General features: G+C 32.5%; 1 protein-coding gene and 2 non-coding genes across 3 annotated transcripts; 1 reads left to right on the top strand and 2 right to left on the bottom strand.

Annotated features, from left to right (window-relative positions):
• Positions 1–2331: 2331 nt before the first annotated feature.
• On the top strand, positions 2332–9736 carry LOC145558708 (pleiotropic drug resistance protein 1-like). Its single transcript, XM_081620023.1, has 21 exons — positions 2332–2962; positions 3104–3313; positions 3433–3517; positions 3952–4111; positions 4213–4289; positions 4531–4675; positions 4768–5069; positions 5164–5445; positions 5554–5870; positions 5970–6130; positions 6218–6321; positions 6411–6567; positions 6674–6772; positions 6861–6973; positions 7068–7400; positions 7488–7778; positions 7870–7953; positions 8047–8408; positions 8507–8678; positions 8775–9029; positions 9249–9736. The coding sequence occupies exons 1-21, from the start codon at positions 2637–2639 to the stop codon at positions 9516–9518; spliced, it is 4305 nt and encodes a 1434-aa protein (XP_081476149.1). The 5' UTR covers positions 2332–2636; the 3' UTR covers positions 9519–9736.
• Positions 9737–10286: 550 nt separating this feature from the next.
• TRNAD-GUC (transfer RNA aspartic acid (anticodon GUC)) lies at positions 10287–10358 on the bottom strand. Its single transcript has one exon. It is a non-coding gene; the product is annotated as a tRNA-Asp (tRNA).
• A 935-nt stretch (positions 10359–11293) lies between these two features.
• TRNAD-GUC (transfer RNA aspartic acid (anticodon GUC)) lies at positions 11294–11365 on the bottom strand. The gene has a single exon. It is a non-coding gene; the product is annotated as a tRNA-Asp (tRNA).
• Positions 11366–15544: the final 4179 nt, after the last annotated feature.

Raw genomic sequence — 15544 nt, 5'->3', positions numbered from 1 at the left:
TCTTTTTCTCATAAAATGTTCAGTTCAGTTCGATCAGTTCAATTCAGTTTCAATCAGTCCAGTTCAGTAAATGCGACACATATTTTTTTTTTTTTTTTTTTTGTATTGAGTATTGACCGATTTTATTTAATTATTTAAATAATATATAGAAATGTTTTTATGAAGATATTTTATCAAACTGAATCCTAAATAAGCAATACAATTTCAGCAAAATAAGCTTAAATTATGCTTTCAAATGATTTAAAATGAAGGGTAATGCCTAAGGGCTGCATATAAGCATTTAATATCTTTTCTTTTTAAGTATTAAATTGGAAATTTATCAACAATTCACGAGTAAATCGGTGTAATAATTGTATATTTATTGTCAATTTTTTCCACTTTTAGGTTCTTATATGCACCCCTTAGGGCTGCATATATTACCTAAAATGAAATGAACTTTGGACAAAAAAAGTTGAATCACATAGAGCCAAAGCCAATTCAATATCTAGATTTCAAATTCGGAGTAATATTAAAACGTTGTTTTCATCTTTTAAGTAATCATTCAAGCATGATATTTATTGTTAAAATGTGAATAGTAACAATTTTTGCCTTTTTAAATTAAAAAGATACGATTAGATCTAAAATGTCGAGTGCCGACCGCTTAAGTGCTCCTCGAAATATGCGTGATAATGCGCGTACTTTATTAGCTCTCCAATTAGGAAAAAAATGCAAATAATTAAAAAAAAGAAAAGGAAAAAGAAAAAAAAAAAAGCAAAAAGTCCTCTTTGTCTCTAGAAGGTCCAGCTTAGAAGGTCAGTTGGTGCTTCATATTTTGTTTGCTAATGACAATTAGTAGATTCATTTCGCAAACAATTAGCTTTACTACTATTGCATAATTAGCCAATTTGGAAAATTTTCAGCCGTATTATTACACTCAACCTATAAGTCTAAATTAGATATTTTTTTTATATTTTACAATGGCTCATAAAAGTCATCTTTCTTTTTTTAGTAAATTTCTTTTATGATTTCATTCATAAAAGATTTTAATGATTTTTGGAACTTTGTTTAATATGTTTATAAGATGTATAAGGGCTAATTTTACTCTAATTGATGTTTATTCGACACAAATATTACTTATTTTCATGAAAGAAAGTATATAACATTAAAGTCACTCTGATTCATTCATACATAAATTACAAATTTTAATTGTGTTACATGCCGATTAATGTATTTTCCTAATTCGAGGAAGAACGATAAATTAAAGAATATAAAAAGCCATAAGGACGGATGATGAGATTCGATCTCAAGATCTCTTGGAACCGGAAAAGGAGCTCTAACCACTTAAGCTATCCCTCACTCTCAAAGAATATATAGTTTAATAAAATTAAACAACACACTTGCTTCTTAAGAGAAAGACATTTAAAAACAATGTGATTCTCATTACATTTTAATTATTTAGATCCGTATTACATTATATATCGTAGATAATCCGTAGTTTTATTTTATTTCATTAATTAATTAAAAAGATTCCTTCGTATTATTATTAATACAAACGATTTGTCCGCACTCCTTAAATAATTATATCTTAAAAGACAAAAAACCACGAGCGCAAATGTGCAATGAATAGATTAAAAAATAGCAACCCATTAAGTATTTTATTCATACAAACAAAACACAATTCATTAAATTATTATTTAAAAAAATTATTTGAATACAAGTGGTCTAAATTATTGAAGATCATTCGAATATTATACCAGCGTATAGCCTTGTAGATTACTACAACCCATACTATAAAATAATCACAAAAGGCTGTTCAAAAAAATAAAAATAAATAAAAAAAATAAATTAACACGAGCACTCAAGTTAAATTTATTGTTATTTTTTAAAAAACAAATTGATTAATTTGCACACATTTTATTTTTCAAAATTTTCAAATGAGCGAAAAAATTAATCAAACAACCAATAAAAGAAGTCCTTTGATAAATCTACATTCTAGAAAATACTTCTGCATATACCGTAAAGCGAGCTTAAGAATAATCAAACGAAATCAAAATAAAAACGAAACAAAATAATTAGACATATTATTACCCTAAAACAAGAAAACGTTGCCAAATGAGAATACTTTAGACAAAAATCACTAAAATCTAATTTTTTTTAAAAAAAATAAAATAGAACCTCCCTGGAAAATGGGAAAACTCTTAAAATAAAAAAAACGACTTTCAACCCTTGAAAAATCTCAAGGCCGCCCTTTCTCAACTACTTCATTGATTCCAATAGTAAGAAACTTCCTTTATTAATGGATCTTCATTCCTATATAAAGTCATCACCTCTTTCGTCATCCTCTCAATTCATTTCATTCATTTTACATATCTTTTCATACACTTTAGCTTTTTTTTTTATAATTCATACTTTAACATAAACGGTCCACATTATACTTCATATATATATACATAACCTAAGCTTTTTTTTATTAGCAACCCAAACAAGCTTACTACAAGTTTCATTTTTTTTTTTTTTTGACAATCATAACAATTTTTTGATTCATTCGTACTAATCATCGAAAGCAATTTGGGTTGTTTGGATTTGATAACGACGAAGAAAAAGAGGTGTAACAAGTATAATTTTTATTGGCTATAATTTGTTGTTATTAAGGAAGTATGGATGGGGCGGATATGGCTAAGTTTGGTGGGAGTTTACGACGAAATGGTTCGGTGTGGAGGAGCCAAAGGTCGGACGCAGTGTTTTCGCAATCGACGAGGGAGGAGGATGATGAAGAGGCTCTAAAATGGGCTGCTCTTGAGAAACTTCCTACGTATGATCGTCTAAGGAAAGGTATATTGACGGCCTCTCATGGTGTTGGTAATGAGATTGATATTCAAGCTCTTGGGTTTAATGACAAAAAGAATCTTGTTCAAAGATTGATTAATGTTACTGAGGAAGATAATGAGAAATTCTTGTTAAAACTAAAGAACAGAATTGAAAGGTATTTTTTTTTTTAATTACATGATACTCGTTATGTTTTATTTGTACAATTATTGATTATTCATATCGACTGATAACAGTAGCTTTAGGTGTACTTGAGAACAACACGTTTTCTAATTAACTCTGGTAATATTAATTTCAGGGTTGGGATTGATATTCCGACAATTGAAGTGAGGTACCAAAATTTAAATATTGAAGCAGAAGTATATGTTGGAAGTAGAGCTTTACCATCATTTGTTAATTTTTTGACAAATATTGTTGAGGGTGCTTTGAACTACTTGCATCTACTTCCCAACCGAAAGAAGCATTTAACTATTCTTCATGATATCAGTGGTATTGTCAAGCCAAACAGGTAAATTATTACACTGAATAAAGAAACAAAAAATATGATTACAAATTTATGTGACCAAAGTTTATTTATTTATTTTTCATGTTTAATAATTAATTAGTGTTTATACTAAATAATTGTAGGATGACATTGCTTTTGGGTCCACCAAGTTCTGGTAAAACATCTCTGCTTCTAGCTTTGGCAGGGAAGCTTGACAAAGAGCTTAAGGTACATAATCTTTTTTCATGTACAATGGGTTAATCTACTTGTTTAAGTCATTAAGTCGAACATTAACACATTTACACGCGTAAATAACTATATTATAGCCTTTGAAACTTGTTCATGATTCTAGAATTTTAATTATTTTTACCATTCTTATATATGCACGAGTCACGTATGGACATATTTATGAGACGGAATGGTTTAGTTAAAACAAATTCTGAATTTTTCCGGGCCCATCATTATCAAAGAAAAGTCAAAATACATGTTCTGTGTTTTTTGTGTTTTTCACAATTCTTTTTCATCAATTGGACCTTATTACTCTTTAAGGAAAACTTAGTCAAATATATTGATTGATATAGTTTACAGCTTAGTATAAGTTTGAATATATGTATAATTTTTGTAAAGAATAAAAATCTTATTATGAACTTTAATATAAACAGGTTTCTGGGAGAGTAACATATAATGGACATGACATGAATGAGTTTGTACCACAAAGAACAGCTGCTTACATTAGCCAACATGATGTACATATTGGTGAAATGACTGTGAGAGAAACCTTTGCTTATGCTGCTAGATTCCAGGGTGTTGGATATCGATATGGTTCGTTCTTTTCTATTAATCAGTACAAAGGTTTCATATACAATGATGTTTTCGAGTACTCGATTGATAACTAATTGTTCCATTCATCGAATATATTGCAGAAATGTTGGCTGAGTTGTCTAGAAGGGAGAAAGAAGCTAACATTAAGCCTGATCGCGACATTGATCTTTTCATGAAGGTATATTTAAAATGTCGAAAGCAGGGGACTCTGTTTGGACTCTGTTTTTTTATAATGACAATTTTGACTAATTAATTAAAGATATAGAATAACTAAATGTTTAATGTTACACAAGTTATTAACTTGTATGATTAGTTGAATTAGAAAAACAGAGGAAAAAACAGGGGACTCTGTTTTTAATGAAACTTTTCTTCCAAAAAAATTGTAGTGTACTAATCTTAACTAATTTGTAATGTTATAGGCCTCAGCAGTTGAAGGTGAAGAGGAAAATGTCGTTACCGATTATATCCTAAAGATTTTAGGATTGGAAAATTGTGCTGATACTATGGTAGGAGATGAGATGATTAGAGGTATTTCTGGTGGACAAAGGAAGAGAGTTACAACTGGTAAGAACATAATCTTAATTTTAGGAAGTTAGTACTAAAATTATCACTCACTTTTTTTATACTAAGTTCTAATTTTGTTCTACTAAATATAGGTGAAATGTTAGTTGGTCCAGCTAAAGCATTGTTTATGGATGAAATATCAACTGGTTTAGACAGTTCTACTACATACCAAATTGTGAACTCAATCCGTCAATCAGTCCATATTATGAATGGAACCGCGGTCATATCTCTTCTACAACCAGCACCCGAAACTTACAACCTTTTCGATGATATCATCCTTCTTTCGGATGGTCTTATTGTGTACCAAGGTCCTCGAGAGCATGTCCTCGAGTTCTTTGAGTCTATGGGGTTCAAGTGTCCGGACAGAAAAGGTGCTGCTGATTTCTTGCAAGAAGTAAGTAGCCAACATAAACCCTTTCCTAGAAACATTTTTAAAATATACACTTCTTGTTTTTAATGAGATGATTTTGTGCATAATAATATAACAGGTTACTTCTAAGAAAGATCAGCAACAATATTGGATAAGAAGGAATGAGCCTTACCGTTTCATTACATCCAAGGAATTCGCCGAGGCATTCCAGTCTTTCCATGTTGGAAGGAAGATTGCTCAAGAGCTCAGTGTCCCCTTTGACAAGACTAAAAACCACCCGGCTGCTCTAACAACACACAAGTACGGTGTTGGACGAAGGGAATACATCAAAGCAAACATGTCTAGAGAGTACTTATTGATGAAGAGGAACTCCTTTGTCTACATCTTTAAGATTTGTCAGGTTTGATTTGCCTTCGTTTGTACACTACTTTTAATGACATTAGTAAGGAATTATATATATGAAGATTAAATTACTAATAATGTTTCATTGTAAATTGTTGTGCAACAGCTTACTATAATGGCTTTCATTGCAATGACCATCTTCTTCCGTACCAAGATGCATAGGGAAGACGTCACAGATGGTAACATCTACACCGGTGCACTATTTTTCTCGGTCACGATGATTATGTTTAATGGTATGGCAGAGATGTCTATGACAATAGCAAAACTTCCGGTGTTCTACAAGCAACGAGACCTCCTCTTCTTCCCCGGGTGGGCTTATGCCCTTCCCGGTTGGATCCTTAAGATCCCTATAACCATCTTTGAATGCGCTGTTTTTACCTTCATCACATACTATGTCATTGGGTTTGAACCTAGTGTTGCAAGGTACTAACTCCTAAGTTATTCACATTTTTTTTTAATTCCTGCCTTTTATAACTTATCATTTATATTTGATGAAAAATAATAAATTTTGATCTCTTGCAGGTTGTTTAAGCATTACCTCATTTTGATCCTAGTAAATCAGATGGCTTCTGCTCTATTTAGAGCCATTGGATCATTAGGGAGAAATATGATTGTGGCGAATACATTTGGAGCGTTTTCTTTGCTAGCACTTTTTGCCTTAGGAGGATTCGTTCTTTCACGAAGTATGACTCTTAACAAAATCCTAGTCTTATAATTAAACTAGTTAATACATTCCCTTGATGCTTATGTTTGTTTTTCGATTGCAACAGATGATGTCAAGCCATGGTGGATATGGGGTTACTGGTCTTCACCTATGATGTATGCTCAGAATGCTATTCTTGTCAACGAGTTCCTTGGAGATAAATGGAAAAAAGTACGATTTCTTTACATTTATGCTTCATGTTGTGACATTCATTTATGCATACAACTTTTTTATAACATTTTTTATCCTGTAATTCACAGATTCTTCCAGGGAAAACTGTACCACTTGGTGTGGAAGTTCTCACAGGGCGAGGCTTCTTTCCATACGCGTACTGGTATTGGATTGGTGCAGCAGCATTAGTTGGATTTGTCCTCCTTTTCAATGTCCTCACCATTTTTGCTCTCACTTTTCTCAATCGTAAGATCCTCTAAAACTCGCTTGTTATTACTCTGTTTGCTGAATTTTGTAGTCATTTTATCTTTGATTACCAAGGAATTATGCTAAATTGTTGTTATGTATTCAGCATTTGGAAAAGCTCAAGCAGTTCCTGATGATGAAGATGAAAAGAAGAACAATAGAAGTGGTGGTGCTTTAGAGATGACTGCTGGAAGATCTTCTCAAGGTGATGATCAAGCCAATTTTACTTAATCTTGAGCATAGTTATAGTATATATAAACTAAATGCTTAATCAATTTTTATTCAATATGTAGAAAATGGAAATGAAATCGTTGTTGAAGCACCAGTGAAACGGGGAATGGTCCTTCCCTTCGAGCAACATTCCATTACATTTGATGAAATTCGATACTCAGTTGACATGCCACAGGTAAAAACACATCTCATCAACAAGTCCCATTCTGTTATCTAGTGATTTAGTATGGCCGGTTTTATTAACCAATACAACACATCAAAATATGCAGGAAATGAAAGAACAAGGTGTGGTTGAAGATAAATTGGAACTTCTAAAAGGAGTAAGTGGAGCTTTTAGGCCTGGTGTTCTGACAGCTCTTATGGGAGTTAGTGGTGCTGGAAAGACCACCCTCATGGATGTTCTTGCCGGTAGGAAGACTGGAGGATACATCGATGGAGATATTAAGATTTCCGGTTACCCAAAGAAGCAAGAAACTTTTGCTAGAATTTCAGGATACTGTGAGCAAAATGATATCCACTCGCCCCATGTCACTATCCATGAATCTTTGTTGTACTCAGCTTGGCTTCGATTGTCTCCTGATGTCGATGTTAAAAAGAGAGAGGTAGGTGTAATTATTGATTGTTACTTGAATATCTTAAGGTTTATGCAGTGGCGAATCTAGGCTGAAGGATCTTTAATTTTTATGTAGATGTTTGTGGAAGAGGTGATGGAGTTGGTTGAGTTAACCCCATTAAGGGGAGCACTTATTGGGCTACCGGGTGTGAGTGGTCTCTCAACAGAACAACGAAAGAGACTTACAATCGCAGTTGAGCTAGTCGCAAACCCCTCAATCATCTTCATGGATGAGCCAACTTCAGGGCTTGATGCTAGAGCTGCTGCTATTGTGATGAGGACTGTCAGAAACACAGTCGATACAGGAAGAACTGTGGTTTGTACCATTCATCAACCTAGCATCGATATCTTTGAGGCTTTTGATGAAGTAAGTAATTGGTTAATTGAGGCCAGTTTTACTGTTATCTTTCTAAGAATTTCTAGGCAGAGTACTAATGATAGTGGATGCATAAATGCAGTTATTCTTGATGAGAAGAGGAGGTGAAGAAATATATGTTGGACCATTGGGACACCATTCTTCTGAACTAATCAAGTACTTTGAGGTAAATTAATATTCTATAAAACAATCTTAAGACTTCATTTCATAATCCTGTATAATTGTATTCATGTAATTTACATGCATTTGAATTCTTCAGAGTATCCAAGGAGTACCGAAAATCACAGATGGTTACAATCCCGCGACATGGATGCTGGAGGTCTCAACTCCTGCACAAGAGGTAGCACTTGGAGTAGACTTTACAGAGCATTACAGGAGTTCAGACTTATACAGGAGAAACAAAGCAGTGATTCAAGAGTTGGGAACGCCTCGACCTGGTTCACAGGACCTCTATTTCCCTACTATCTACTCCCAATCATTCTTCTCACAAGTCATGGCTTGTTTGTGGAAACAGCGCCTGTCTTACTGGCGTAATACTCCTTACACTGCTGTCAGATTTATCTTTACCGTGGCTATTGCTCTCACTTTCGGAACTATCTTCTGGCAACTTGGAGGCAAAACGTAAGTTCAATTTGTTCAACCTATAATATTACTTAGCAATCCTTCAAGTTCATGAAATTTATCGTACTAATTGATTGTTATTTTTCGTGTTTTTCCAGGAATAAACAACAATATCTAATCAATGCCATGGGTTCGATGTATGCTTCAACCCTGTTTCTTGGAGTGCAAAATGCATCATCTGTCCAGCCTGTAGTGTCTATCGAAAGAAGTGTCTTTTATAGAGAAAAGGCAGCAGGAATGTACTCAGCTTTGCCTTATGCTTTCGCTCAGGTACTTACAGTCTCAGCTTCGCCTCCCCTGCTTGTTTACTAAAATATGTCTTTCCATGCAATTAGTTAGTATTCTAATGCAACTATTGAATTTCAGGCATTGATTGAGATACCATACGTCTTTATGCAAGCAGCAACATATGGTATCATAGTGTATGCTATGATCGGGTTTGAATGGACCGCTGCCAAGTTTTTCTGGTACTTGTTCTTCATGTTCTTCACTCTCCTATACTTCACATTCTACGGCATGATGGCTGTAGCAATCACACCCAACCATCACGTTGCTGCCATCGTTGCTGCTGCTTTCTACGGAATTTGGAACTTGTTCTCTGGATTCATTGTCCCCAAACCTGTAAGTTCCTCCAAACAACTTCTCATACATCAATCATAAATTCAAAATCAACTTATCGTGCATTGCTACACTACAATTTTTTTTTACATTAGATCAGCTAGCAGTGTTACTATAACAATATAACACGGAAAAAATTGTTATGATACAATATATATAAATGTTAGTATATATAATGCTCAATTATTGGCTACTAAACTTGTTTTTTGGGTTGTGTAACAGAGAATTCCTGTATGGTGGAGATGGTACTACTACCTATGCCCATTGTCATGGACATTGTATGGATTAGTAGCATCACAATTTGGAGACGTAAAGGATATTGTCTCAGATATCACCTTTGTTCCGCCAACAGTTGAAAACTATATCGAAAGCTACTTTGATTTCAAGCATGACTTCCTAGGGGGTGTTGCCGGGATAGTCATTGCCTTCACCATCCTCTTTGCAACCATCTTTGCTTTCGCCGTCAAGACCTTCAACTTCCAAAAGAGATGATATAGCCATTTTGTAACATACTTGCATTGCCATTTAAGGCATAACTCTACAAGTATACATAAATTTTTGTTATTTTACTTAATTTTGTACTATAACAGATTCTTTTCTTTTAGATTTTATGAAATAAACAATCGTATATATGTAACATGTATAATATGAGGTATATAGCCAAGCATTACAATTATGAATAAAGATCTTAGTTCTTATTTGAGCATCAATATTATTGCAATTTTAGCTAAACTTGATATTTTGTCCTTGTAATTAATGAATATTTATACAATTCATTCTAATCTACCTAGCTGGAATCACCCTTATAATTTGCAAGTGTTTTCATAAAAATTGGCCATTGTACATTGGTTTACATCGAATTACCCTTAGTAGAAAATTTTCGTTACGCGATTTATTAAGAATTGACGAAGTGCTAAGCAAATTTACTTTTTTCTAAACAAATTACTTGATACAGTTTTAATACATTCTCTAGCGCATACACATTATAATTTTTATTCCTTATTCTCTAAAATAAGATGTTTTCTATCGAGATTTAGTTTTCGCGTTGTTAGCTCAAATTATAAGACCACTATTTAATCCGACAAAGAAAATGGTTATAAATTTCCTAAAATTTATTCATTGATCCTCACCGAAATCTCAAATACCTTCTTGATAGGCATGAGCCGCATGATACATAATATACATAATAAAGTACATAAGTTATGATAATTTAGAATTCTGTCTTCATAGTAGATCAATTACGCTTAGGAAAAAAATAATCGCCGTTGCCGGGGATCGAACCCGGGTCACCCGCGTGACAGGCGGGAATACTTACCACTATACTACAACGACCTTATTGATCATAATTAATTTTGATGATTATTAATCATTAAAACTTTATACTAAACAAAGAAATAATGTCCACACAAATTATGTGACGAATAGAATGACGTATGTAAAAGGTTTTTATATATTGCGACATAATAATATTCAATTAAATACGTATGTAATTTGTAGCGAGCAGATTTCCCATCACTCTCCTAATTATGGACAAAAGGTCCAAATTTATACTCCCTCCGTCTTCGAATGATAGTTATTTTTGGGTGAAAATCACGGGAATTAAGGAGAAATAAATGAAGTACTTGGGAACTAAAACCCAATCATTTGCAAAACAAAAGGTAGAGAGAGAAAGTTGCTGTCATTAAAAAGGGCGGATTACAAAGAGAAACCTTTGGGTTTTTTTTGTCTTTATTACACGGCCAATGAAAATAAAGCAATGCATTTGTAATCCATGTGATTGATTTTTAACCAATCAAATTAGCTGAAAAATTACATCATCCAATAGAATGAAAGTACACGGATTCATGACTTGCACTACATAAGTCATTATTTCGAATAAATAGCATAATGATTGATAATAAAAATATGAAAACATATTGGGTTGATAAGTTTGAGGAATGTCTATTCTAAAAAAAATAAAAATACAAATAAAAAAAAAGTTTGAGGAATGTCATTCTCTATAGTATATGAAGGAGTTGTACATTGCTGTATTTATTTGGATCTCTTTTTATACAACCAACTGTAATTTGAATTGAAAAATAAAAGAATAAAAACAATGATCCTTTATAATGTACATATAATAATAAGTACTATAATGCTGGTGTTTCTTTAACAAAATTAAATTAAAGTGAATACGAGATGAATTCATAGGCTGACACATAACGATTATTTAAAAGAAATTTATGAAATGGAGTACACAATTCTAACACAAAAGTAAGAAAAAAAAACGCCGTTGCCGGGGATCGAACCCGGGTCACCCGCGTGACAGGCGGGAATACTTACCACTATACTACAACGACTTTGTTGATGTAAAAGCATATTCAACTGTAAATTAAAACTAATAATTTTGTGAGGTCTTATTAACAAAATTTAAAGAGTAGTCTCTTCACAAATTGCTGGTCTCTCGATCTAATTTTATTAATTTTTATTATAGGATTATCAATTTAGGTAAATAGTTTTTTTTAGATACTTTATTTGTTTCTTTTGAATTTTTTTATTTGTATATGTATTATTGATTTTGTTTGACAATTAGTTATTGACTACATATAATTTTTTAAGGGTTTTTCGAATTTCAATTGTTCCACTATATATAATGAGTTGGTAACACGCACTTAAATTATGTTCCTATTAGTCATGAGGACTTCTTAGTTAGTTGATCTCGAGGATCATATTAACTTATGAAAGAGTTTGTATAATCTCATATTTTGGTGTCACGTTACATGTTTGTGGCAGACTAGCTAAAAATAAACCCGCAATGGTTGTGATTACTTGTGAATTTGTTATGCATGTATGCCACATCCTTGTGATAGAGGATTCGTTTAAATCTCATGGAACTTAATTAAGGAATATCGATCCTTTGTTCATCTCTAAAGTAGATAGAGTTCCAATCTGAACATTAATTAGTTGGATGTATGTTGTGTTTAATAACTTTGTTTCGAGCATAATTCATGCACATTATTGATGACAAAATAATTGATTATAAGGTCATAAATTATGATGATTACGAAAAAAAAAAACATATTTCATCAGTAACAACTTTGAATCTTTGAGCCTAAATTGAAGATATAAGCGAAAACAATCAGCTATCAACAGGGCTTAATAATGTATGTTGTTATAGTATTCTGTTTTTTTGTGTTTATTGTCAGTACTAATATCCTCTGATTTCTGAGTATATCATGTACTCTTATGATATACTATGATACATAGAATTATTGTCATCTTTATTTCTCGATTGCAATCACTTTCTTCAGTACGATTGGATAGTATTGATACCCACCTTAAAAAAATTGTGTGAACCAGGTTTTATTTCGAGTTAAATTAAACCATACTGTCAGTCATATTCTTGTACCTTATGATAGTGTACTGTATTATACATTGTATTACCATTTCTTTCTGTCTTGTAGAATTGTCGTGTTTTGTTCACAATTCAGACAACCTTGAATTATTGTCTATTGTCAATAATTTTGCAATGGAATGAAAATGTAGCATTCCTTCCTTTAATTTCCTAATGAAATTATTATGATTTACGTCAATTTAATCTTTATCTTTTTGTACTGAAAGTCGTAATAGTAAACTGATAGTTACATGAAAGTTAATCATGGTTGTTTTCTGTTGTAAGTGCGATAATATAAGTTGATTGTCGGTTACAGTAATGACCAATAATGTAGGAAAGTTGTTGTGTTTAGTGTATCTTTGATCTTGTTTTTGTTGGTATCAAGGCAACAGCAGAAATATACAAAAAGAGAGATTAAAACTACTGTGTATAAAATCATTAGGTAAGACGAACTCTGGCAACAATATCCTCATCCTTGTAAATAGGAACTATGAACGATTCCTGTCAAAAAACACTAAGAATTAATAAAGGTTCGATTGTTATCGTCATTGCTAGTTTTAAGACTGAACGCCTGTAAACTAGAAATCATACATACTACCCTGAATTACTCTGTTATATGACTGAAGTAAGAAAAACTGACAGTGATACTCAACATATCCTTACGATTATGTCTGAATTCAAGGACTTGATAGCATCGTAGACTAACTAATATTGTCGTCGAGTCATGGGATTCTATGGACCACAGTGAATCTTATTATGATTCTTATTACAGTAGAAGCTGTGCAAACATGCACAAAATCAAGTGCAATAATGAAATTATTGCTTAGGGAATTTTTAAATTTACACTGCTGTCTTTGATGCTTTCTTTTCGATCTTTTACCTTTCGAAAGTGCTTAGATGCCTTGTTGTTGATTGTGAAAGTAGTGGCCGAAAGGATGTTCGTTCTATGATTGTTTGTTATAATTGAAGCAACAAGAAGTACAATAAAATTCAGTCAGTTCAACTGGTTCTTGTTACAATTATAACAATTAGTCTGATCTGCTGCATGATTTTATAAGCTGCTGCTGCTGCTATCTGACTCTGTGTCAATTGAGTTAGGGCATAATTTACACGAGGCGTATTGAACTGCAGGCCGGGAGGTGTTCTGACCGTGTAAAGTATGATACACTGGGGGATCGTGGTGGGACTAGTGGTGTAATAGCAGTACACCAACCTTTTGTACCACCAGGAAAAGGGTGCGATCATACCAGCACTAATGTACCAGATCCCATCGGTGTTTAACATTAATTTTTTAAAGTTACATACTTGCACCACCTTGTACAACTGTAAACAAAGACTTGTAACAATAATTAATCTGTTTAAGTTGGTGTTAAAATAACCTACTGCTTATTTGTCGATTCAACGGGACAATGATCAAGGTTGAAGGTTATGGAGAAGATAAAGAGTGTGTATATTATGATTACATATACGAATGAATAAATTGTGGTACAATTATTGTTAAGGTGGTGTCTTGAGAAATTTTTTTACATGTATGTAGTTCATGCAATGTATGCGTTTTATTAATAGTCTGAGTAGAATTTTAGCAAAACATTATCCATTTTTCCTCCATTTTTTTTTTCTTTGTGCATACCTAGTACTATTGATTTAATGATAAGAATTGTATAAATTACATCTAATGACATGGTGATCCTATGATTAAATCCCACTAGAGGCTTTGGGGATGGGGATACCTTGCTCTTTCACGAGGAATCTTATATCTCACTAAAATTCGGATAGGGAAATTAGGGAGGAGTCAAGTTCAAATGGGTCATTCATCTTACCTGTCTTAAAACACCGTTGTCGTGTCAAATCACATGTTACTACCACTTCTTAACTTTGACGTAATAGCTTGTGCCATTTGGGCCATCATTCTCCAACATACTATTTACTTTTTTTTTTTTTTTTTTTTTTTTACTTTGCACCTTTTTTTTAATTATTGTGTTAACATATTGTTATGCTTCTAATTTATCCTAGATATTAAACTCGGTGATTCAGATCTAGGATAATTAAAATACAAGTTCACACACGACTATCATAAAAGGTCATTAAAACTAATTTATGTTATGCCTCAATTTAACATGCATAGCTTGATATCTAGGAACGAACAACTAATTTTGGACAAAGGGATAATCGAGTAATTTAAACTCCAAATCCTCACTATGGATATCTTCTAGATTAGTCATAAATACACATACAAAATCTGAAGAACTTTTTATTGATAGAATTGTTTTGGATTATTGTGTCTATGTGTATTATTCTCCAGGATATTCTGGATAATATGAAAGTATCCATACAAATATGCAATAAAAACCTTGAATAATACACCAACCACTAACCAAAATTGTCTATAAAACAATGATGTCTAGAATCAATTCATAACAATTCAGTAAAACCAAAGTTTTCATGTCCCACAAATAAATTAGATGTTGAGTTTATTTGATTCCAAGAACAAATGACATACTATACTATACACTTACGTATGGGCCATGACATAAAAAATTGCCTGATGACAATAATATATAAAACCTTGATTACCAATAACACATTAAAATGTCTGTACTATATAATGTATCAACCTATACCAAGACGTCTCAATTGTTTGTTTTTCTCATAACCGAGCATGAGTTAAGTGTCGGGTGACTGTCCATATTATCCATATACGAACATATTTATGTGTTAATATGTGTTTAAGTGTCAAACTCGACTATTATATCACATACATGCATGGAAGTTTTAATTTTGTCGTAGTCAAGCAGACTAGCGGCATTTGTGATTGCACGGAAGGGCCAATCGAGTGCACAATTATGTTTATAAAATTATAAATTGTGGATACACGTGAATTGAGGTCCTAGGATAATATAAATAATTTAACAAGTAAAGGAAGATTGGAGTTGTATTTGGACTGATGTAACTTGTTTTATACATAAATTTTCACCAAAAATTATATTTTCATAGTATTTTCTGCAATTTTTAGTGTTATAAGTTTATAATTGACATTGAGAAATGACAGGATGTTTCCCTTATAAAATGGTTTATTATTCTAAACAAATTAAAGCCAGCTATGAATTGACAAGAAAACTTGAAACAAACAATTTAACGTGATAAA

The sequence above is a fragment of the Chenopodium album genome, chromosome 9 (genome assembly GCF_948465745.1).
Source record: "Chenopodium album chromosome 9, dcCheAlbu1.1, whole genome shotgun sequence".
NCBI lineage: Eukaryota > Viridiplantae > Streptophyta > Magnoliopsida > Caryophyllales > Amaranthaceae > Chenopodium > Chenopodium album.
The sequence above is the reverse complement of the archived record's forward strand: the minus strand, read 5'-3'. Positions and strand labels throughout refer to the sequence as shown.

Bases quoted from the DNA above. Each gene is read 5' to 3' on its own strand.
- LOC145558708 (XM_081620023.1), top strand. From the start codon at position 2,637: ATGGATGGGGCGGATATGGCTAAGTTTGGTGGGAGTTTACGACGAAAT. The intron at 6,322-6,410 runs GTACGATTTCTT...TGTAATTCACAG, and splicing joins TTGGAGATAAATGGAAAAAA to ATTCTTCCAGGGAAAACTGT. The intron at 6,974-7,067 runs GTAAAAACACAT...CAAAATATGCAG, and splicing joins ACTCAGTTGACATGCCACAG to GAAATGAAAGAACAAGGTGT.